The 25,203-nt window shown below is 36.9% G+C and overlaps 2 protein-coding genes across 2 annotated transcripts; both read right to left on the reverse strand.

Annotated features, from left to right (window-relative positions):
- Window positions 1–813: 813 nt before the first annotated feature.
- On the reverse strand, window positions 814–5,153 carry si:ch1073-459b3.2 (growth arrest-specific protein 1). Its single transcript, XM_051135560.1, has 2 exons — window positions 5,063–5,153; window positions 814–3,400 (listed from the first exon to the last, which is right to left on the reverse strand). The coding sequence occupies exon 2, from the start codon at window positions 3,019–3,021 to the stop codon at window positions 2,251–2,253; it is 771 nt and encodes a 256-aa protein (XP_050991517.1). The 5' UTR covers window positions 3,022–3,400; window positions 5,063–5,153; the 3' UTR covers window positions 814–2,250.
- A 55-nt stretch (window positions 5,154–5,208) lies between these two features.
- cplx3b (complexin 3b) lies at window positions 5,209–13,039 on the reverse strand. The gene is made up of 3 exons (XM_051135561.1): window positions 12,425–13,039; window positions 9,009–9,096; window positions 5,209–7,762 (listed from the first exon to the last, which is right to left on the reverse strand). The coding sequence occupies exons 1-3, from the start codon at window positions 12,580–12,582 to the stop codon at window positions 7,538–7,540; spliced, it is 471 nt and encodes a 156-aa protein (XP_050991518.1). The 5' UTR covers window positions 12,583–13,039; the 3' UTR covers window positions 5,209–7,537.
- Window positions 13,040–25,203: the final 12,164 nt, after the last annotated feature.

Below are 25,203 nucleotides of genomic sequence, written 5' to 3' on the forward strand. Positions count from 1 at the left end.
TTTAAAAAAAAAAAGTTTTCTGTTTAATTAAATTGCAGTTTTGTTTTTGTTTTTCTGAGCAAAAAATAAATATCATACATTTTTCCCTAATTTTTTTATTTTTATTTTTTGCAGTATAATTTCCTTATGTCCAGTTATACTGAAAAAATAAAATAAAATAATAAAAAAAAAATGTATATATATATATATATATATATGGGTCAAAAACGAAGAAGGCTTTAAGCATAAAAACAATGTGTAATACTATAAATTGTTGTTTTTCCAAAAAGCATAAAAACAATAAATGTAACAGCTTAAAAAAAAAAAAAAATCTGTTTAATTTAATTGCATTTTTGTTTTTGATTTTCTGAGCAAAAAATAAATATCATACGTTTTTCACTAATTTACAGAAGACACCCACTAAAATATTATTTAGTGTAACAATCTTGTCAGGGATATTTTTCACTCATTTAAAACAATACAATTTATTCTTTTATACATTTTAATATGTATAAGTAAGAAAAAGCATGTTGTTTGAATTTTTAAATAAATATTGTGTTACACTGAATTACAATGTAACATTATTTAAAACAAATTTTGACATTTTATTCTCCAAAAACTTATTTGAAACCTTAAAAGTAGACACTTTATTTATTTTTTTAATTTCCTTTTTTTATTTTATATATATATATATATATATATATAAAATTGAACAGAATTAAATGTTGTTGTAAAATGTAAATGTTTGTAAAAACAAACATTTACATTTTACAACAACATTTAAAGTTTTCTGTTTAATTTAATTGCATTTTTGTTTTTGTTTTTCTGAGCAAAAAATAAATATCATACATTTTTCCCTAATTTACAGAAAAATGTCATTCAGTGTAACAATCTTGTCAGGTATATTTACAACAAAAATCAATTTATGGCATATTAAAAGACAAATTACTTTCACCCCAAATACTAATTAGTTGTAATTCTACATTTTTGAAATGTGCCACTATCCTAACTTTTGCCCATTTGTCAGTAATTTATTTATTTATAACCAGACATAACATAAAACAATTACATAGTTCTAAATCTAGTCAAACCCGGTTGAAAAACTGTTCACTGGATTTGGAAATGAATATTCCACATTTTTCAGATGAAAAATCAACCTAAGACAAGTGTTTATCTTACATTTCAGCATGACTTTTATTTTCTTAATTATTCCAAAATGTATAAATAAATTCTTTTCTGTACAAAAATTCAAGACACTTTGAGAAGATCAAGAAATATTACACCAGAAACACACTCTACACAAGTATACAAACACAGCTGTGGGTTTCCTTACATTTAGATGCATTAACATTCAAGTAGCTACTATAAACATCAAGTTTAACTTTAATTAACTTGCTCTGCAAGATTCTCTTCAAATGCAATGACAGTAAATGACCTGAAAGACAAAAATGATCATAGAAGACGGTTCACATGCATTTCTGCTACAGCATCCCTTGTGGCAACACTGATAATGGATGGATTACGTTTCAATCAGCGTTTGTGTTCACATACTTACATAGAGCGTGTTTCTGGTAAACTTTATTCTTTGCAGCATTATTAATAATTCATTAAATGCAAAAGCCTTTAGGTATAATGCATTATAAAGGTGTTCACAATCTACATGTGAATGCATTATATTTTTAACTAATTGTAACCAAAGTTAAAATGCATGTTTGAATGCATTATACTTTCTAATAGTGTAACAATGTATTTCAATGCATTTAAACTGTGGTTGCAATTATTCATGAGATCATACAATGCATTGTAAGGTGCATAACTAATGCATTAAAACTACATTTAAAATGCATTATATATAAAGGCTTTAAATAAAGTGTTACCGACAGGTCAAAAACCACTGAAAACCATTGAGTTGAGTTTCAGGCACTTGTGTTGATTTCCAGCATACATGAACAATAGATTTAAAGATACTCGAGTCAAATGCAGTGCTGTTAAACGGCCATAAGACCTGATAGTTCACAAAAAGAGGTCAAACCAATAAAAGCAAACTGTGAGAGAGAAAGCGAGCGTTTAACAGCTTCTGAAGGGCCTCTTCACGCAAATGAAGCACTTGATCCCCAAACCGGCTCCTTTATGTCCCGCGCACTGCAAATATTTGAAGTAAGATGCGAGTACAATGAGCGTCGGCTGTGCAAACCCTCGCCGTGCGTCCACTGTTTGTCTTCAAGTGGCACTGAGGTGAAGAGTTGTGAGCTAATGACAGCTGATGAAGGACTAAACGTCCAACAGTCGTCGGAAAACAAAAGCGAATGCAATGCACAGCAAAACTACCTGTTGAGAAACAGTCAAAGTGCTTGTAAACGACATCACCGCATCAGCGTCGGTCACCTCGCTCTCTGGTTTCTCATAATCCTCGTCCTCGTACGCATCGTCCATCCCGTCGTGGTCCACGGAGACGCTGTGGTCTCCTATTGAACACAGTTTGACCATATTCTGTTTGACCACCTCGCAAAACGGCCTCTCCAGACCGTCGCAGACGCACTGATTCAGCAGAACGCCGCTCGGCATGAACAGCAGCTCCTCGATGGTCGATTTGCACCGGGACGAGCATTTCCTCCCGTTGAACAGCTGTCCGCAGTGGGACAGGTAAGCGGTGAGGGACGAATGACAGCTGGGCTCGTCTTCACAGCGCTGGCGCGCTTCGGTGCATCCGATCCCGTCGGTTCCACCAGGATACGTCCGCGGCAAGCAGGGCTCGATAGCCCGTTTGGCCCGTAGGCACTCCGGGTCGGTCCCGCAATCGCAGGACTCCAGGTGCGGTCCGCTGGAGGTCTGATTAAGGCGGATGAGAGCGCTAATGCAATGACTCGGACACTGGCGTCTGCTGCCGCGGATGTTCCCGTCGCACGCGGTCAGGTACTGGTTGTAGGCGAGCTCGCAGTCGTATTCGGCGTGACATCGGATCAACGCCTTCCAGCAGAGCATCTGCGCGTCCAGCATCATCACAAACGAGAGGAACACGACCGGAACGATGCAGCTCTCCATTTCAGCTGCGAAGTTAGATTAGGTGCATGTTTGCATCAATCCAGTGCACTTTGATGGAAATGCAACGAGTAACATAGTCCACAGTGAGACGGTTATCCATGCAGTTGAGTGCATTTCAAGTGTTTATCCAGTTTTCATCCTCTTTTGATGAACATTTAGAGTTTGCATGTTGTTTGGAGTGTGTTTTCTCCTCTTAGAGTTCTGCTGCATGCTGCATGTCTTTGTCCCTCCGGCTCTTTCACGCTCGGCTGCGCATTTACGCGCGGAGACCCCTCCTCCAAAACTCCCTCTAAAACCTCCCCTCCGCTCCTCTCTTCATTACGCATTCTGTTGTTCTATTGGTCGCAATAGTAACGCCGTTTTTGGCAAAGCTCGCCTCCTGTACAGGATAAATAAAATGTTTATAAATTTCACCAAGCCGGCGAGCTGTGTGGTCTCTCTCTGCGTTAGATTACAAAAAGAGAAAGAGGGAGAACGACGCATTCCTCTGCTGGAAGCTCAACATCTGCAAGCCACTTCTTCAATTTAAAGCGCAGGAAAACAAATCTGTTTCTCTTTAGCGCCAACCCAAGAACAAGCCCCTGTATAAACCGACGCAAACCCGAACGGGTTTCGAGCCCCCGTCTCTCTCTGCCTCCTTTGGGGTGTTTTAATCGCGCCCTGATGGAAAAGAAAAGGCCCACAAAAGTGTTTTCTGGACCGTTTCACCCTCTTTGTGTCCGACTGGCCATGCAGTAGCCCGGAGGCCCATCAATAGAGAGACTTTCCACAACAATATATTTTACTGCTCTGTCCTTTCATAGCGCACTTGAGATCGGCGATTCTACGCTATTCAGATGGAAACAGCTCTGATTGGAGTGGAAAAACTATGCAAAACCGCAGCAGAGCGCGGAGGAACAAGTGTGTAGCAGAGACCGGGGCTAGTTGTCACACAAAGTGTGAGCCAAAAGTCCAACAGCAAATGATGTTATATGTGACCCTGGACCACAAAACCACTCTTATGCATTAGGTATTAAATGATCAATTTTTCATTTATGCCAAAAATCATTAGGACATTAAGTAAAGATCATGTTCCATAAAGATATTCCTACCGTAAATATATTAAAGCTTAATTTTTGATTAGTAATATGCATTGCTAAGAACTTCATTTTGGCAACTTTAAAGGTGATTTTCTCAATATTTGGATTTTTTTGCACTCTCAGATTACAGATTTTCAAACAGTTGTATTTCAGCCAAATATTTAATCAGCTTTCATATGATGTATAAATCTCAATTTAAAAATATTGAAACTTTATGACTGGTTTTGTGGTCCAGGGTCACATATGTGCTGATTTTAATACACAGCATCAAAACTGGGTCTGGAGATTAAAAATATTAAAATATTTTTGTACAATTTAAATTAAATTACACATGGGTAGTTGACATGACAAGCTTTGATGAGATATAGTGCATCTAAAATGCTTTTAAAGAACATTTTTTTCTAATTGTTGTATAATTGCTTTGCATGCATTTTAATGGGAGAATATATGAAGTTTATTTGCAAAAACAAAAACTTTTTTTTTAAATGTTCAAAAATCGTGTTTTTATTATGTTATCATGTTTTTATTGTTTTTTTGTTTTTGTTTTTTTTACAAAATAACCCAACTGCAGTTTGTTTGAGATTAACTGTAATGAATGCAAAATGAAAAAAACATGATTTTTTAAATTGTTAAAAGCAAAGCTATCTGTTTTTGCAAATGAACTCTTCAAATTGTAATAATAATGTAAATTGTTATAATACATGCTACACCCTAGAACAGCTAAAAAGTGATTAAAAAGGGTAAAAAATAAATGAGAAAACAGCCATTAATTATAAATGTTTTGTAATTGAAACTACAGTTGCAAATAGATAGCGTGCATTTTGGATGTTTTCTGAAACAACATGTTATAAAAAGCCAAATAAACCAAAGAAATGATCAATGCATAAAAAAAGTGTTTTGCTTTAAAGAAATGCATTTTCCTAATCTTTGCAAAACGCTTATTTGTTATGTCAACTACCCACCTATAAAACTCTTCTTCAAGAAAGCTGAAAGTGTGTTAGTGAAGCGTTTGACTCGTGTCCAATGTCTCCATCTAGCGGTCAGAAACGGTACTGCGGTGTCTGCGCTGTGGAAACATCACACAAAGGCTGAAATTATATCACAGGCGTCTTTGTACAAATATATTTATTACAGTTTCAACAGTCAAAAATCAGCAAGGTCTGGAAATTACAGAAGAATAATTACATAAATGCATTACATTGGTAATTACGTTACTTATGCAGTCCAGAGCGGAAACAACTATTAAGGGCATAAGTAAAATAAACGACAAAAACTTTCTTGCCATTAATAAATATATAATAGTCTAATAAATAGAATGAACAGGAAAGTCAATTCAACCCTTCACATGAATTGGCTATCAGCTCTGTAGATCAGAGAAGGAAATATTGCTTTATGTTTACAGCTTTTAGAACCCAATCCCTGCATGGCTTCATTCAAACAGACACAGAATCACACAGAATCAGAATAAAACCTTCATTCAGACGCTCACCTCAGCAGCTCAGCATTGCAAATCATTACTTTGAGTCTCCACAAGAGGGAACAACCAGAAAGAAAAAAGGTGGACATCTGCATCACGACGACACCAAACCACCTGCACAAAACGGCACCACTCAATGAAAGGTCAAAGGTCAAGGGTCAAATGTGAAGGTGTTAGCGTGGATGTTCAGGGGAATCTGGGTTCTGCCTCCATTCCTGCTCCCGTAAGCCCTTCAAGACTCCCCGAAGTCATGAACCCGTTACGCTATTGCTGTGATAAACACCTTGAGACCGGAGCAGGTCTGGTTCAGATGGGCGAATCTCCAGAAACATGTCATATTTCACCTCAAAGTCAAAATAACTCAGAAATTACACGTGCATAATGGAAATTAAGGATATTTTAGGATCATTAAAGGGATAGTTCATCCAAAAAACACAAAAGAAAACATTTTAAGAATGTTTGGGGACCAAACAGTTGCCGGTAGCCGTTGACTTCCACAGTAGGGACAAAATCCTATGGAAGTCAATGGCTACCATCAACTGTTTGTTTATCAACGTCATGAGGGTGAATAAATGGCATTTTTGACAGAACTACGCCTTTAAGATTAATCATTTGTGCAAATTATAATTTTTTTGATGAGATGTGACCTGAGCATGTTTTTGTGTGATTCTCTTAAAACGTCATATTTCACCCCAAAATCAAAATAACTAAGAAATGACACTTGCATAACAACTAAAGGATATTTAGGACCGTTATAAGGATAGTTCACCCAAAAATGAAATTGTCATCATTTAAATAATCCTCATGATACCTGTATGACTTTAATTTTGCTATAGAACACAAAAGAAGATATTTTAAAGAATTTTTCCATATTTGTACATACTATAGAAGTCAATGGCTACCGTCAACTGTTTGCTTACCACCATTCTTCAAAATATCTTATTTTGTGTTTAATAAAAGAATTTTGGTAAACAAACAGTTGCCGGTAGCCACCGACTTCCATAACAGGAACAAAAATACTATGGAAGTCAATGGGTACCGTCAACTGTTTGCTTATCAACGTCCTTCAAAATTTGTTTGAAACAACACTAGGGTGAATAAATGGCAAAATTGTAATTTCTGGGTGAACTATGCCTTTAAGATTAATAATTTGTGCAAATTATAATTTTTTATGAGGTGACATGTGACCTGAGCATGTTTTTGTGTGATTCTCTTAAAATGTCATATTTCACCCCCAAAAAACAAAATAACTAAGAAATTACACTTGCATAACAACTAAAGGATATTAAGGACCTTTTAAAGCATAGTTCACCCAATTATGAATATTATGTCATCATATAATCACCCTCAAGATACCTCTATGAGTTTTATTTTTCTATAGAACACAAAAGAAGATATTCTCAAGAATTTTTGCATTTTTCCCTTTTTTTCATACTATGGAAGTCAATGGCTACCGTCAACATTACCAACATTCTACAAAATATCTTTTGTGTTTAACAGAAGTATGTAGGTAAGCAAACAGTTGCTGGTAGCCATTGACTTCCATAGTAGGAACAAAAATACTATGGAAGTCAATGGATACCGTCAACTGTTTGCTTATCAACGTCCTTCAAAATTTGTCTGGAACAACATGAGGGTGAATAAATGGCAAAATTTTAATTTTTGGGTGAAATATCACTTAAAAAAATGTATGCTAAACTATTTTTTTTTGAGAGGTGAAATGTGACCTGAGCATGTTTTTGTGAGATTCTGGTATATCTGATGAAACACACGTGACATTTAAAACTCCTAGAACGATATCGGCATTATGAAACAAACACTGCCCTACACATCACACCGGATATATGAATATGGATGTTTGTCATTGGACACGGCAGCGTGTGTGCGTGTGTGTGTGATGGAGGAGATATACAGGGATAAGGAGAGAAGAAACGCTTCCAGGTGTGAAGATGTGGTGAGATCACATGACGCAGCACTTCTCAGCCGAGTTCTTCAGGTCCTCCAGCGTGGCCTGAGCTTTGCCCTTTAGGTGGCCCATGTCCACGTTCTGGATGTTGGTCAGGTGACCCAGGACGGACTGCTTTTGTTCCTCCTCCTGGTTGTCTTCGGCGATCATCTTGGCCAGTTCGGTGGGGAGCTCGACGTCGTCTCGCGCCGCCTGGATCTGAGTCTCGTCCACCTCGTTCTGGAATACAGAAAGGTGAATAAACAATGGAAAAGGTGAATAAACAATGACATGCATGTCAGACTTCACCCTGAAATCAAAACAACAACAGATGTGCATTATGAAAATAAAGACTGTTGCTGTAAGAGATTATTTTTTATGCATTTTTGGAATAAACAAAATGCCAATACCATCTGACAGATTTCAATGAAATTGGTGTTGTGATAATCACAGAAAACATATGCCATATATGTCATGCTGTTGGCAAAAAGGCAAAAGAATGAGCAAAAATCACTCAAATCACTCAACATCTTTAGGATTCATGCATTGTGACATTATTTTCAAGGACATGCAAGGTTATTTTCATGTCATTTTCACTTTTGCAATCAACTTTTATCATGGATAAAATGATTATTTAAATTAAAATCAGCATAAATTAAATTCAATCAATTACTATATATGAACATTTTACAAATAAAATCATATAATTAATGTTTGGCATTACTTGGATTATTATGATAGCAGTACTCTACTGAGTACTGGAAAATGGGTTATTAATTATTAGTTAAAAAATAATATTTTAGCTCAAAACTAACAAATTAAATACAGTACATCAAATACTACAATAATCTATAAACATTTAATTTAATTAATATTTCTGTTTTGAATTACAGAAATAATTATTTTTTTCTCTCATTAAAGTGCAATACTGAATTTAGAGTTTTTAAAATTATGATAAAAAAAATGAATATTTAAAGTAAAATTAACAAATATTACCATGATGCAATCATTTTACAATTAAAATAATATATTCTTTTTTTTTTTGCATTACAGTAATAAAAAATAGATGCAAGTGTCATTTTTGTTCTCATTACAGTACACTACTGAATATTGGAAAACTGGTTATTAACCATGATAAAAATCAAAATTATTTAAATTAAGATCAACATAAATTCAGTACATCAAATATTACCAATATGTATAATCATTTTACAATTAAACAAATATCTCATTATAGAACTCTCCTGAATATTAGAAAATGGGTTATGGGTTGTGATAAAAAATACTATTACGATGCAATAAAAATAAATAGGCTTCAGTATCTTTATGCACATTATTCTTTCTTGTTTGAGGGTGAAATGTGTCCGTTCCTATGCGATTGAGCCCAGTGTGTTTGTTTTGCACAGACGCGTGAGGCGTTCGTTCTCTGCGCTTTATAAGTTTTAATGGTGTGGGCAGATGACAGGAGACTGTGATTAATTGTTACCTTTGGCAACCTGTATTTGTCCCTGAAGTGAGACCTGACTGTCGCCCTCTCCGCCTTCTTCTGGGCAAAATTGGCGTCTCGCTCTTGCCTGAGGAGAAACGGGAACAGAGGCACGTCAAACACACACACACACACAGTAATGTGAGGATGAACTGGGTTATTCAAGGGTCTTTTGATCATTTATCCACCTACGTAAGTCTGACATGTCAATCTCAAGATAATAAACGTCTTTATATTGTCATCTGTCGGATCTCTAGTCTAAACAGCAATTGTTTCTCAGCTGATTGTTGGCTGACATGTTTCAGGACTAATTTTAGGACTTTTCTTAATAATGATCAAAATTTTTTTTTTTTAACGAATCAGAAAAAAAGTTCATGTGTGGCACTATTTTTCTGGTTAAAAACTAGCTAAAACAAATCTATGCCCACAGTGAGAGATCCATGTAACGTCGTCCTCAAGGATTAAACTGCTTTTCCCTGTATGCTGTAGAATCTCACGGAATAAATACCTTCAAAGAGAGCATTAAATGACAAAATGTAGAAAACACTTCAGACTGACAGGATTTCTAGTGTTATTTGCCACACGTCTGGTGGATTGAACAGTTGCTTATAACAACATTTTATCCATTACAGAACACTGAAATTATTAAATTAAATTAAATTAAAAAAAAAAGAAAAGAACTAATTTAAATAAGATGAAAATTTAATTTTTAAATTGTATTTATTGTAATTCCTTTTATAAGGTGATCTGCATGACAGGTTGGGAACTTTTATTTAAATTATTTATTTATTTATTTATTTTAATCAGTATTATTTATTATTATTTATTTAATTTTAGTCAAACACTTAATTTTGTTGTGTTTTGTCATTTTTATTTTTATTTATTTTTGTTTAAATTTATGTTTAATAAAAAAACATTAAATATGTATATTTTTTATTAAATTTTAATTTTCTTATTTAGTTTTTGGTTTTTAGTACTTCAACAAAGAATTCAACTCAAAAATGAGAAATGAGGCTTAATTTCTTTTTTTAATTTTAGTTATTTTTTACTTAGTTTGATTTATTTTTCAGAAATACAATTTTTAACTTAAAATAAACAAAAATTTAATAAAATGACAAATTATTGAATTAAAAACTTATTTTTAACTTATTTTTGCTTAAATCTTATTTATTTGAAAAATTTACAACGCGTTAAATTTTTATTTGCATTGTTTTTGTATATCATCTATATTTTGATTACTTCTTCTATTGCTTCACATTTTTATGTACAGCACTTTATAAAGTGTGATGTGAAGTGAAAACACAACAAAATTCATAAAAATGTAACTAAAATTTAAATAAAACCTGAAAATATAAAAATAAAATGTAATTCAAAATCCTATCAAAAACTAAAAATAATAGCATATTAATAACTATAAAATAACATTTATTATTTTTGACAAATAAATATTTTTTTAATGCTTTTAGTTTAGATTAACAATAAAATCCCTCCATGCTACAGGAAACAAGACAGCATTTTATCAAACACTGCTAATAATCAAAGTAGAAATATTGCAAATTGATTTTTTTTTTAAGAATTTGTCATGGACATATGTGATGCTATATAAGTTTAAGTTAACCTCAAGATGGATTGCGACCGATTGGTTAAGTATCGTTGAAGGTCACGAGAGGTTAAAGGTCAATACAAACCTCCAGGGCTACAGTAAACGTCATGACAGAATGGACACATTTAGGGCGGCAGACGAACGCTGGGTGAACAACAACCAGCAAATTACAATAAATGTTCAAGGCCTGGTATGTGGAACGTCACTGGTTCAATCCCTACTTGCATGTAGGCAAGTCTTAGTTTGAATTGAACCAGGACCCTTCCTTTAATGCTTACTCACAAGGCACCGTCCCTACGATAAGTGTACTTGAAGCTGCTTTGGAGAAAAGCATCTGCTAAATGAGTCCTCACTAGAGAAGAAGAGCACGAGCGAGAGCAGGAGGGGGAATATCTCAGGGATTTAGACTCGTTCTGACAGTCGGGTGATGCTCATCCACTCGGTTCACTATAACAAATGACTAGTTAAAATAATCCCCATATCAATAAGCAGCAAAAACCTTTGAAAAGATCATGGTGGTCGGGCCGATTCGAGAGATTAAACGCACGACTCCCCGTCAGCGTCAACAGTCTTAAACTAGCTGTTCACGCGGGTGTCTCAGCACGCAAAATCTGCTCTCCGAGGACACGAGTTGGATTACACCACGCGGATGAGCTCGGCACAGTCATTTGAAGTCTGTGAAATCAGAATTTTCCAAATAAGGCAGTTATGCAAACCCCGTCAACACGGCCACCTGTTCATGCATTGGCTGTCTATCCTTTGTGAGCTGATATCTAAAGACAAAGCGTGTGAAGTACGCAAGAAATGCTTTGGATGTGAATATAATGGATCTAATGGCCTTATATTTTGGTTTTCCCAAACATCATGAGCAAAGAAGTCAGATGTATGTCTTTTGAATGGGGAGATGTGAATGAAATTGGAGTAAAATACTAATTAAAATCATAAAATCGTTACTTACAGAATGAGCAGTTTTTAAAGAAGTGTGCAACAGACAACTGAACCTACTCTGCTGAAAAAACAACAGAAACCAGAAATTCTAATGGTTTCCGCTACAAACACCATTAAAAACATCAACTTCTAACCATTAAAACCAATAAATGGTTTCCTGTAATGTGTTTTGGGACATGTTCCATTAAGATTTAGTGGTTTTAACAAGCAACCAAAAGAAGGTGATCAATTACCAATAGAGACCAAGAGGCACCATTACAGTTTCCATTATAACAATACAATTCCTATTATAACCAGTTATATTATAACAAATTCTGATGTGTCTATTGTTTTTTTTAAAGCAAGGTATACTTTATCACAAATAGTACCATGATAATAATGTAAATATTGACATTGATTGAAATACCTTGCAGATACCATGGTACATTCGTGGAAATCACATAACATCGATGTATGGTACAGTAAGTGTCATCTTTTGTATTCTGGCATACATTCTTGAGAACAGTTATAACACATTCGAATCTAATTATCAGTGTTGATTGATGTTCTAGAATAAGCATTTAACAAACACGAAAGCAGAATTTACTTTATAGCAACTCGTCTGAATCAATATTCGTGATGCAAAGTTTAAATCCTAATTAACGCATTTCAGCTCTAACGTGGATGAGAATAATGTGGAGAATTATTAATATCTGACTGAGCAGGAATCTCCCTGAGCGAAATGAGCAGCTGCGCGCGCAAATATCCAACGAAGCGCGAAAAATGCGCGCCTCTCCAAACGTTCGCCTCACAAAAACATTCACAAGACATCATCAAATCTACACATTTGTGAGAAAAATCAGGTAGGTAGGAAGGTTTGTCTTACTTTTCCTCCTCTAGCTGTTGTTGGTACTGCTCAAACTCTTCTTGTGTCATTCCTTTGGCCGCGGCTTCCGATTTTTCTCCGTCAGATTTATCTTCTGTCAGACCTCCTGTCAGATTCTTCAGCTGACCGCCGACGACGTGTTTTACCATAAAAGCCATCGTTAAATAGTACAGTGTTCGTTAATGTTCTTCTTTTTGCCCCAAACTGTTATTAATTCCGGTGAGGTCAATAATAAGGTCTCTTGACTCGGTCCGGCGTTCAGCTGAGGTAAAGTGAAGTGAAGTGATGTGGATTCATCTCCTCATCTGAGTCACAGCAGCAGTTTGACTCTTCCATCCGCCCAATCCCGTGTTTCCTCAGCCGATTCTTCCCGCCCAATCCCACGTACCGCTGGATTAAGCGCGCGCGCCGTTATAACAGCTCGTGCGTTTGAGTCACTGGCGGTTTTTTTTTTTCGCGGGCGCGCGTGACTTGTCAAAACGCATCGCGCGTAGGGTCTCGCTGCGCTCGTGCGCGCGTGTGCGCGTTTGTGCGCCTCCAAGTCGGTTAACGGGATGACAGTAAGCAGAAAGGATTCGGAGCGTCTATACAGCATCCATCTGGAGGGCGAGCAAATCCTGTGAAGAGAAAGTGAGAAAGTAAATGTGTGAAATGAAACTCATCATTTATATCAAAGGAAAAGTTGCGTTTAGGTTGAACGTTGTCGCCAACGTTTTAGTTTATGTGGAAAAGGGCAAAACTCTAATCCCAGAGATTACCATCCATGCGTATAAAGCTGTCAGCATCACCTCCACATGGATTATCATATGCAATAATGAAGAAACAGCACAGAGATGAGACGTTTTACAGTCAAACATGCATTCCTGCTAAATCTTTTTTAGCTTGCCTAGTCTCTTTGTTTGCGTATGCACTTGCATATGCATGAACGCAATCTAAGACACTTTGGATGAAGCATCTTCCAAAGGCATGTTAATGTGAAAACTCATTACATGCATGCACAACCCCTTAATCAACACCAGACCTTAAAACAAATCATACATCTCTGTGCATCGTGATAATGTCTCTATTTTTGCAGCTTTCTCACTTTCTCTCTCCCTGACACCCCCCCTCCCCCAGGACTGAATCATTCCCGATCTGCTCCACTAACAAACTGTTCTGTCGCTCTCGCTGAGGGCAAAGACTACCACATACACATTCATCTGTGCTCCGTAACATAGTAAGAACCTGAGAAGTCTGCGTTTGGAGCTCTTGGTGGCAAGCGCTCTGATGTTATCCAGGAAGATAACGTGCAACATTTTTGCCAAATGTTCTTAAGGATTTGCATGCATGTCTACAGACAAAAATGTTATGTTTACAGTAATACGATGACACATGGTCTAATTATGCATGCTTTTTTAAATCAGAGCCAAAGCAAATGTCTATTTTGGCATATATAATATGCATCAAAACACTTGCCAAATGCAAGTCAATTTTGCCTGTGTGTTGTGATGCTTTATTCCACAACTATAAATCTGTTAAATAATGCCATTGCCATCATTTAAAAAAAATGTTTGTCCCTAACATGCAAAATACAGTTCTGTGGCCCGTGAAAAACATTTATGGATGGTAAATTTCATCTGCCACTGGCAAGCGTGGTAAAAAGTTCATTTTGGACCCTGTATGCATGACTTCACAGAAAGTCGATAAACCTCATCATCATCCAGTTAACAGCCAGCAGCGCTGGCCAGACGATATAACATTTTGCAGATCTCATGGGCTACGTGATGTGTACATGCGAGCAAGCATGCATGCACGTGTTATATAATAAAACAACACGGTTGCACCCTCAGTAGGCTACAGCTGTTTTAAAGACTGCACTGAGGGTTTGCTGTTTGTGAGGATGAACGAGGTTAGTAGGATGAGGGAAGTCAGTCAAATGCTGATTTGAAAAGTCAACGTCACTGAATTGAAATAAACGAAAGCCCTACTCAGATGGGACTAGCTTGCTTTGACTAATTATATACTGGGGTGACTGTATGTTCTCTATTTCCCAGGCATGGTACCTAAAATGTCTGGGTTTTGGCTTTGTTTTGCTATAGCTTTCATGACTGAAAAGTAGTTTGACCAATAGCATGCAGGCATTGTACATAATCGACCAATCGTTGCATGCAAAAAGGTGGGATCTACACACAAAGCAATGCAAACACGTCAACATATAATATATGAGGACTGTAGAGAGTGCATAAATAGAAAAACAAAGCCAAAACATCATTCTAGTCATATGGCCAGTGGGTTTTGTGATGCATGCATGCACACACGACCTTCCATGACAGCCGCATCCATTCAACAAACTAGAGATTTCAATCCCATCCCAATAAATGCATTAACCCGCCCACATTCTATCTTCATAATTCTAATTCAAACCTCATTTAAAGCTGAGATTGCATAAGCAAGCAGGCTTCCACCAGTCCAGTACAGAGTCACATCTAAAAATCCATCACAACAAAGCCGAATCATCTCCACACGGTTCAGTGGACAGAGCAGAGGAGCGCAGCCGTGACCTCTGCTGTGCACATGCTCTCCGGCGAAAGAACAGCAGCTGTTCAGGTGCTGAAAATATGACAGAACAAATCCATCACGCCGTTCATTCACCTAATGGATGCTGACAGATGTAAACAACATTTATGAGGATGTAAATGACGATTAAAGCAATTGTTCTTTTATCCTGAGTAACACTTCTTTCATTTACTCACCACTGTTTGGTCCAAACCTGAGGCAAATGTGACCCTGGACCACAAAACCAGTCGTAAGGGTTAATTTTTTTTTAAACTGAGATTTTTACATCAACTAAAAGTTGAATAAATAAGCTTTTCATTGATGTATGGTTTGTTATGATATTTGGCTGAGATACAACTGTTTGAAAATCTGTAATCTGAGGGTGCAAAAAAATCAAAATATTGAGAAAATCACCTTTAAAGTTGTCCAAATGAAGTTCTTAGCAATGCATATTACTAATCAAAAATTAAGTTGTGATATATTTACGGTAGGAAATTTACAAAATATCTTCATGGAACATTCTAATGATTTTTGGCATAAAAGAAAATTAATCATTTTGACCCATACAATGTATTTTTGACTATTGCTACAAATATACCCGCGCTACTTACGACTGGTTTAATGGTCCAGGGTCACAAATCATGTCTATTTTGGCTTATATAAAATACATCCAGGGTCCAAAAGTAACACTCCCAAAATGCAAATAAAAATTTGGCTTTGCAAAGGCAATAAATGTTAAAAATGTTAGAAATATGAGTGATCTGACCTTGTGCTGTATAATGCCAGATGAACAAACAAAACTAAAGAAAATAAAGAAAACATCAGACAGCGATTTTCATTTATCATCAAGAAATACAACATATTCAAAAGGCCTTTATGTGGTAACATGGAAATTCTTAATCCAAAACGAAAATATATATATATATATATATATATATATATATGTAAAAATCTGAATGGTCTTATTCATGGTCAAGTGACTCTGCTGTTTGCTACAAATAGAAATGGAAATAAAATCAGCCAAATAATGCCATTGTCATGTGGACAAAAATCAAATGCAAAATACAGTTTAATGCCTGGTGAAAAACATCTATGGACAGTAAATTTCACTCGCCACTGGCAAGCACCTTCATCATTGTTTGGTCCAATTTGCATGGAAAAAAATCATTTTTGGGTGATCATTTTTGTTTTTCTTAACACATTTCTCAGCATTTTTCCACTCATATCTCTTCTTTTTGCTCATGGGGATGTTGGAATGTAGGAGCACAAACGCTGATAACAAACCTGTAATGTTTTTTAATGTAATTTTGTAATCATAGAGGCTGGGTTGGAACACATCCGGCATCTCTACAACTTGTTTACCATTGCAGGCTCATCTAGTGGATGAGTAATGATAAATTCATGTCCTATAAATGGGACGATGTAACAGCGAGAGGAAAAAATGGTCCACACATGATGCCCAAAGGACAATTCAGTCTCCATGGAGATGCCCATTAATTACCTGTGAATAAATGCAGCATCCTGCGAGCAGCATAAGGAGAGTTACGCAATCCAGCGAAGGACTGGTCTAGACTAGCCTGCGATGATCTCATTCTCTCTCTCTCTCCCTCCCCATCCTGCATCCTTCATCTTTTCTTTTTCTGTCATGTATGCGCTATCCTTCCTCTCTCTCTCTTACCTCTTTCTATTATCAGCGGCTTCGAGGGACCGCAGGACTGCTGGCTGTGGCTAAATAGGATGCGAATAGCGGAAAATTCTCTTTCAGCCGACTTCCTGTGGACAATCGGCACTGAGCGAGCGCGAGGGCCTGTAGGAGCGTTGACAGGGCAAAGCCGGGTGACACAGGGACACAGTGAGGGACGAACAGAAGCAAACAGAGAAGAGGTAAAGTGAAGGACTCTAATGAAGGAGAAGATCAGATGTGTCACTGTGGGCGTTGACTTCTCTTGGGCTTTTCACACTTTTCTGGGGTCATTTCTGGGGTCATCCTGTTCCACACTGATCATACGTTACCCCGGGTTAGCCATTAAAGAGTTCACACATTCTAATTTACATATTTACATTTTAAAATAATTAACCTTGATTTCACAAGTAAAGAGCTGTGCAAATGTCACATTTGCTCAAAATGTGCTTACCCTCAGAACATCCAAAATTAGGATGAGCTTGTTTTTTCATCAGATTTGGAGAAATGTGTCATTCCATCACTTGCTCACCAATGGATGCGAATGGGTGCCGTCAGAATGAAAGTCCAAACAGCTGATAAAAACATCACAATAATCCACAAGTAATCCACACCACTCCAGTCCATCAGTTCACATCTTGAGCTGAGACATTTTTAACTAACATTTTTTTCCTCCAGTGAAAAAGTGGTCTGGTCTGAATCAGAAGAGAAATCTCCACAGATCAAGCACCATTTACAAGCCAAAACAGCGTTAAACAAATATGTGGCTGGATTTTGATGTGAGAGATGGACTTTTTCGCATTATTAGGAAGCATTATTATATCAGCTGTTTGGACTCTCATTCTGACGGCACCCATTCACTGCAGAGGATCCATTGATGAGCAAGCGATGGAATGACATTGAAGAAACTAAATGGAATCAGGACATCCAAGATTATGAGTTTGTTTGTTCATCAGATTTGTAGAAATATGTCATTTCATCACTTGCTCACCAATGGATCCTCTGCAGTGAATGGGTGCCGTCAGAATGAGAGTCCAAACAGCTGATAAAAACATCACAATAATCCACAAGTAATCCACACCACTCCAGTCCATCAGTTCACATCTTCAGAAGACAAAACAAATCCACTTTAAAAACTTCAAGTTGTAGCTTCTGGCTAAAATACATAATAAAAATAATGCATAATAAAATAAAAAAGTCCATAATCCATAATAAAAGTCCATCTCCTGTTGTCTCTCATATCAAACTCCAGCCACATATTTGTTTAGAGCTGTGCTTGATCTGTGCAGATTTCTCTCCTGATTCAGACCAGACCACTTTTTCACTGGAGGAAGTGTTATTATGGATTATGGATGCATATTTTACTTAAAAACGTCTTAATGATGGATTTGTTTCAGCTTTTGTCTTCTCAAGATGTTAACTGATGGACTGGATTGGTGTGGATTACTTGTGGATTATTGTGATGTTTTTATCAGCTGTTTGGACTCTCATTCTGACGGCACCCATTCACTCCATTGGTGAGACAGTGATGGAATGACACATTTCTACAACTCTTTAGTGCTTTTTTCATAACCCAGGTTTAAAAACACAGTTAGAGTGGAAAGAACTCCCTGAATCCTCTCTCAAACCTGAAATAGTGTTGCTTTCATGACTTACTTTCACAACTAAAGATGTTTTGGAACGAGGCATCACGCACAAATCCAACCCAAATCCAGCCGAATAATCAGATCACTCATCTGTCTTCTGAAATAGAGGAGTCAGTGTTTGTTTATTTCTGCTGATGCTGAAACTTCAGATGATTCATGTCTGGAAGGGACGAGTCAGACTATTACATCCACATACTGCATAAACATGATGTCTTACTCGTTCTGCAGTGACAGACAGCTTTCATTCCCATAGATTCACCTGATAATAAATCGCAGTTGATTCCACACCATCCACGCAACTTCTTTCCTCTGAGAAAGTCAGCAAGCCTCAAACAGGCCAGAGACCTGTCTGTAGCAAAGCAGTACGACAGGCCGGCCCATCTATCTGACAGGATGCCTAAAGGTGTTAGTGTTGTGTGGGAAGAAAGTCACATCAAAGTGCCTCTCGCACACACGTGACCACAATCTCACGTCTGGGTCATTCTTGACTTCGCAGATTACAAGAGCTGCCATCCAACATGCAATGCATCCGTTGCCATGGCTGCATCAGTCTAAGGGACTGGTTATGTACACACAGACAATTTAGCTCTAACTCAGCGGCCTGCAATAGTGAGACCAGTGTGGCGTTCACAGCAGATGAAGATGAGTGTTCCCTACAGCCGAGGGTTGAGCTTGAGTTTCAGGAATACACTGTAAAAGGGTGGTTGCCAGTCACGCTAGATTTTAATCGTGCAATATCATTTTAGACCCCACAACAAATAAGTGCAACAAGACAAGGATGCTTAAACATAATTATATGTATTAAAATATAATTAAAGGAGTAGTTCAATTAAAAAATAGCCAAATTGGTCTATAATGGCCAACCCTACATGCATTTAAATTTACAGTGGTCAACCCTACATGCATTTTGATCTGTAAGGGCCAACCCTAAATGTATTTGAATCTATAACGGCCAACCATACATGCATTTTAGTCTATAATGGCCAACCATACATGCATTTGAATCTATACTGGCCAACCCTACATGCATTTTGGTCTGTAATCGCCGACCCTACATGCATTTGAATCTATAATGGCCAACCATACATGCATTTTGGTCTATAATGGCCAACCATACATGCATTTGAATCTATAATGGTCAACCCTACATGCATTTTGATCTATAATGGCCAATCCTACATGCTTTTAAATCTATAATGACAAACCATACATGCATTTCGGTCTATAATGGCCAACCCTAAATGTATTTGAATCTATAATGGCCAACCCTACATGCATTTTGGTCTATAAATTTCAACTCTAAATGCATGCTGGTCTATAATGGCCAACCCTAAAGGCCAGAATCCGGTGAACTGTTCCTTTAAATATATCAATTATTTTAGTTTCCCACAGCATTGCAAACAACGCAACTCTAAAATCTATTTTTAGCCAGTTGTCAAGTCATTTTACTTTATGTTGCTTTACTATAGCATTATGCATCTGTATCACATGAGCTGCTTTGCTCTCCCAATGGCAGGTGCCACATTGCGTCAATGCTGAACCATCTGAACGCCAGCTCTTGTTGAAAATGAATGGTTTCCAGATGCTTTGACGCAGGAAGTTGCTGTCACTCTAAACGTCCCTTTTAGACTTACTGGGGAAATTTGTAATTTAACACACCAACGCTTGAGTGTTTGCAAAGCTGTCCTCAAATTCGCCTGGAACTCTGTCTCCTTCGAGGTGTTTATTTTCGTTTACTTTCATTTGCGTCCCTACTGTAGGTGAAAATATCTTGAAACCCTTGAAGTGCTGTTCACCTCCAGGTCTGCTAGAGAGGCGAGACGCCTTTTTGGGATTGCCTGTCACCGCTGAGCCCTCGGTTCTATTTCAGCAGCGCACAGAGAACAGCAACGACAGGAGCAAAGATAACTGACAGCTTTCAGAACCAATCTTGTCACATCTTACTCATATTCACACCCGCCCACTCACACTGACACGTTCTCCAACAAAACAGCATCATGTGCTCACAGCTACACATTAATACACCACGTGAATATCTGTTGGTTTAAACATAATAAATCTAAATGACAATCAAATTATGTTCTATGCAGATGTCTCGCCACCAAAAAGATGCATAGTGATTGAATTAAAGGAAGAAAAACAGCATAATTATGATAATTACAGCTGGCCAGTATATATTGATGGTAGAAATCTGTCAACCATTTATGCGGTAAAACATAAAAGCTTTTGCATAATGTGAAACTGCATTATAAATTGATGACAATTATCTTATGGTTTGGGTGTATCAAGTTCAAATTCACTAGATTATGAAAAATAAGGCACATAGCTAATCAAATATGACTCATTCAGATTGAATCTGTAAAAAAAAACAACAAAACAAATAAACACTATATTGTGATTGATATACCATTATAATGAACAACCCTACATCCATAATGGCCAACCCTAAATGTATGCTGGTCTATAATGGTCAACCCTAAATGCATTTTAGTCTATAATGGTCAACCCTAAATGCACGCTGGTCTATAACAGTCAACGCTACATGCATTTTAGTCTGCAATAGCCAATGCTACATGCATTTTAGTCTGTAATGGCCAAACCTAAATGCATTTTTGTCTAAAATGGCCAATCCTACATGCATTTTAGTCTATAATGACCAACGCTACATGCACGCTGGTCTATAATAGTCAACGCTACATGCATTTTAGTCTGTAATGGCCAACCCTACATGCATGTTGGTCTAAAATGGCCAATCCTAAATGCATTTTTGTCTAAAATGGCCAATCCTACATGCATTTTAGTCTATAATGGCCAACCCTAAATGCACGCTGGTCTATAACAGTCAACGCTACATGCATTTTAGTGTGTAATGGCCAATCCTACATGCATTTAAGTCTATAATGGTCAATGCTACATGCATTTTAGTCTGTAATGGCCAACCCTAAATGCATGCTGGTCTATAATGGCCAATGCTACATGCATTTTAGTCTGTAATGGCCAACCCTACATGCATTTTGGTCTAAAATGGCCAATCCTACATGCATTTTAGTCTATAATGGCGAACCCTTAATGCATGCTGGTCTATAATGGCCAATTCTAAATGCATGTTTGTCTATAATGGCCAAACCTAAATGCATTTAAGTCAAAAAGGCCAACTCTAAATGCATGCTTGTCTATAATGGCTAAATCTAAATGTGTGTTGTTCTATAATGGGCAAACCTAAATGCATTTTAGTCTAAATGACCAGCTAAGCATGCTGGTCTATAATGGCCAATCCCGCATGCAACACTAAATCCATTTGGGTCTTTAATGGCCAGCTCTAAATGCATTTGAATCTATAATGGCCAACCCTAAATGCATGTTGGTCTATAATGGTTAAACCTAAATGCACTGCATTGCAAAAACAAAAAACAAAATACGAATTGTAAAAAACGAAATACAAAGCATGTGAGATGATTCCAGAGTACACGTGTGAGGGAGAGAGAGGAAGAGGAGGTCTGTTGTGTCTCGAAGCCTCAGTGTCTCAGTGAGTAACATGTCTGTGACAGTAAGGCCATCATCTGCAGAAGAAAATCACAAAGACAGACCAGTGCATGCTGCAGCAGACACATGTCAAAGTATGCACAGGAAAAGCGGGCCATATGTATGTGCAATGTAAGGAAAATGCTGGATTTTTGAATCAGCAAAATGAGGCGATGCTCAAGGGCTTTAGTGCCAAGACCCACTGGAATCATCAAGTTATTAAATGCTTTAGGTGGAATGCAACTATTGCACAAAAACTGATGCGTCCACCATCCTTAACTAATGAAACTTTCACTTTGTTATCATAAGAAACCTACATGCAAAAAACCCAAACACTATATGATATGCTTTTCAACAACCATCTGAAACCAAACGTCTCTTTAGATGCAGTCCTTCTACAATTCTTTAAACAAAAATTGCTCATATGCAAAAATGAGCAGATTGAGATTTTCATTCTTCTGAGATGTGCAGATTCCCAGTGCAGATTGATGCAGGTTATTGCAAAATATGTCACGTCATTTTGTGATATCATGGCGTGAATTAACCTAATCAAGAAAGGAAGCGTCTGCATCTTGAGATGATCTTTAACATATGGGTTGACAAATAAAGGCCTGCAGCTGAACGTCTGTTCAAAAGAGCAGCATATGTAAAGATATCTATAGATATATTTCCGAAATGATTTCTCTTTAACTTGGCTTTTCTGAAAAACAGGAGTCATCGTGCAATTGCTTAGTAAAACTCTCAATATGAGTCACCAATGCATATGAATTTGGGTGTTTCAGCAAGAGATCACAAGGTCTTTTTTAAGCAGCACAGCAATGCTCCTGGGATCAGGGAATGATTCAGACCTCTTATTCAGGCGTGTTTTTTAAAGGAATAGTTCACCCCAAAATGTAAATTCTGTCATCATTTACTCACTCTCATGTCATTTCAAACTTCCATCTGTGGAACATAAAAGATGTTCAGCAGGAGATATTTTCCAGTGTTCCAGTTATTTCAGTAATAAAATCACATTCAGACTTGAGTTGTGAAAGTTTTTGCACAACACAAAAAATATATATGCTGTCAGCAGGTTTAAAATACAGCACAGTGGTCTGAACTGCTATTATTTTGTATTATTACCTTCTTATAAAAGCTTGTTTCCACCACTGAATAAAAACTAGAAAATAAATAAATTCTGCATTTTTCGTCAGATAAACTTTTTTAAATTCACAATTCAGACTTTTCTTATAAGAACTGTCAGTTTATATCTTGCAATTCTGAGATTTAAAAAAAAATCTGAATTGTGATAAAATAAAGACAATTAACATTTTTTTTTCAGTGAAAAAAATCCAGATGTAAACTTAGAATTGCAAGATGTAAATTTAGAATAAGAAATGCAAGATTTTAAAATCAGGATTCTGAGAAAAATGTCAAAATTTCAAGATGCATAGTCAGAATTCGAAGTTAAAAAATTCAAATTGCATTTTTGAGAAAAAACTAAACTGAGAATTCAGAAGAAAAAAGTCAAATTTGAGGTGTAAACTTTGAATACGGAGTCTTTAAAACTTACAACTGTGAAATATAAACTTGCAATTCTGAGAAGAAAGATAAATGTGCAATAAAAAGTTTATTTTTTATTCTGTGGTGGAAAAAAGCATTCATATTTTCTTGTCTATTTTGGAGCTTCACAGAATAAATCACCATCTGTTGTTGTAGAAAAGAGCGTCATTAATATCCTGCTAAACATGTTTTCTGTCGTACAGGTTTTGGAATGACATGAGGGTGAGTAAATGACACAACGGTTCTTGGATGAACCATTATTTTGCATGATGAATTGTGCACAGTAAGACCAGTGTATTAATAAAGTAAACAGAGTTTTGATCTCCTGTTGACTTACAATCTTCACTGAGGATCGGTTGACGTCAGGTCTTATCTATAGCCAAATTTACGCAGAGGAGGCACAGAAGCGCTTCTGAGGTGGTATGTTTAATGCTGCTCAGATGTGGCATAACTGCATGTATATGCATTTTATATTGCAGATACAAATACAAATGCTGCCGACGCAGGTCAGAGCAGCCTTAACTAAAGATGCCTTCGTCGCAGCTCTATTTCAGTTACAGCTCTAGCAAAAAGCAGAAACAGGTCAAAAGAACAGCATCTCTGTGCTGGTGGGGCTCCCAGGAGCCCGGGGCCCTAATCTCTGCAGGCGCCGGGTGAGGGTCGCGCAAACGCCGAAGCTGAATGTCAACGAGGATATGCAAATCCTCCATGACAACTGGTGCAGGAAACATGTTCTCCCTGACTCCGAGACCCTTGATATTTCACAAAGTCAAACGGGACGAGGCAGTCGCCGCCCCAGGGGATTCAGATCAGATTATTTGCACGTACAAACACACACACCGAGGGGCCGCACGGGTCACGCCACGGCTCCCCGAGGTTCACGCCTCCTTCGCACGCGCTCACACACCTTGACCGTCTCCAGCCGCGAGCGGAGAATTGGCCATCTGCAGGAACAGAGGAACAAGCGGAGAGTGTAAAGCGACTGACGGGTCAAGCTGTGATGCTTTTCACAGGGGCAAAAATGGCAGATGCTGTTTGCACCTCAGTGTAAATGGGAATATACATATATATGGGTCACTGATGTATAAGGACTTTCAAAACAAAAAATAATCAATTAAGATAGAGAATGTTGTGTACACATAAACTCATATTAAAATTTAAAATTCTCTATGAATCAGCCATAGCCTTAAATAATGTCATGTGGTGCGACCATGAATTATATTGAAATTCATTCATTTCCTTAACATGCTTAACATTTCTCGGTAATTAAAGTGCTTAGAAACAATGTATTTGCATTTATTTTGAGTTTTTGTAAATAATCTCATATTTTTGTTTTATAATTTCAACGGTGGCTTCTTAAATGTAGTTAGTAGACTTATTTTTTCTGTAAATTGCATAAAACTGATAAAACTGTTAAATAAATACCATTTACTTAAGCATGCTGTAGCAGTGATTCATATTTCAACCACAAAAATTAGATAATTTATTTTTATTTTAATACAGTTATTTCTATTTTTGGTCGCACCACATGATGAGCGGTCGCTCCGAATGACGCAAAAGCACTATTTTATTTTACTTGGCAGTGGAATCTGGTAAAATAGATTAGAATATTTATTAATAAATTACTAATAAATGCATAATTACCAAACTAAAGTGATATGCTTTAAATTAATTATTTGCATTTTTTTTTTTTACTTTTGTACAAAGATTAAACATAAACTGTCTACAATGTCCCAAATTGCATAAAAATCTGTTCCAAATGACACTAAAATAAAGTATTTTATGTACTATCAATTGAATATAAAAGCACAAAAACCACCAATCTGTGACATATATCTATAATGGAAAACACT

The sequence above is a fragment of the Labeo rohita genome, chromosome 18, assembly GCF_022985175.1.
Source record: "Labeo rohita strain BAU-BD-2019 chromosome 18, IGBB_LRoh.1.0, whole genome shotgun sequence".
Classification (NCBI taxonomy): Eukaryota; Metazoa; Chordata; class Actinopteri; order Cypriniformes; family Cyprinidae; genus Labeo; species Labeo rohita.

Excerpts from the sequence above, each read along its gene's own strand:
- si:ch1073-459b3.2 (XM_051135560.1), bottom strand. The coding sequence starts at position 3,021 with ATGGAGAGCTGCATCGTTCCGGTCGTGTTCCTCTCGTTTGTGATGATG.
- cplx3b (XM_051135561.1), bottom strand. The coding sequence starts at position 12,582 with ATGGCTTTTATGGTAAAACACGTCGTCGGCGGTCAGCTGAAGAATCTG. Across the intron at positions 9,097-12,424 it reads CAACAGCTAGAGGAGGAAAA|GCAAGAGCGAGACGCCAATT; the intron begins GTAAGACAAACC and ends GTTTCTCCTCAG. Across the intron at positions 7,763-9,008 it reads ACAAATACAGGTTGCCAAAG|AACGAGGTGGACGAGACTCA; the intron begins GTAACAATTAAT and ends TCTGTATTCCAG.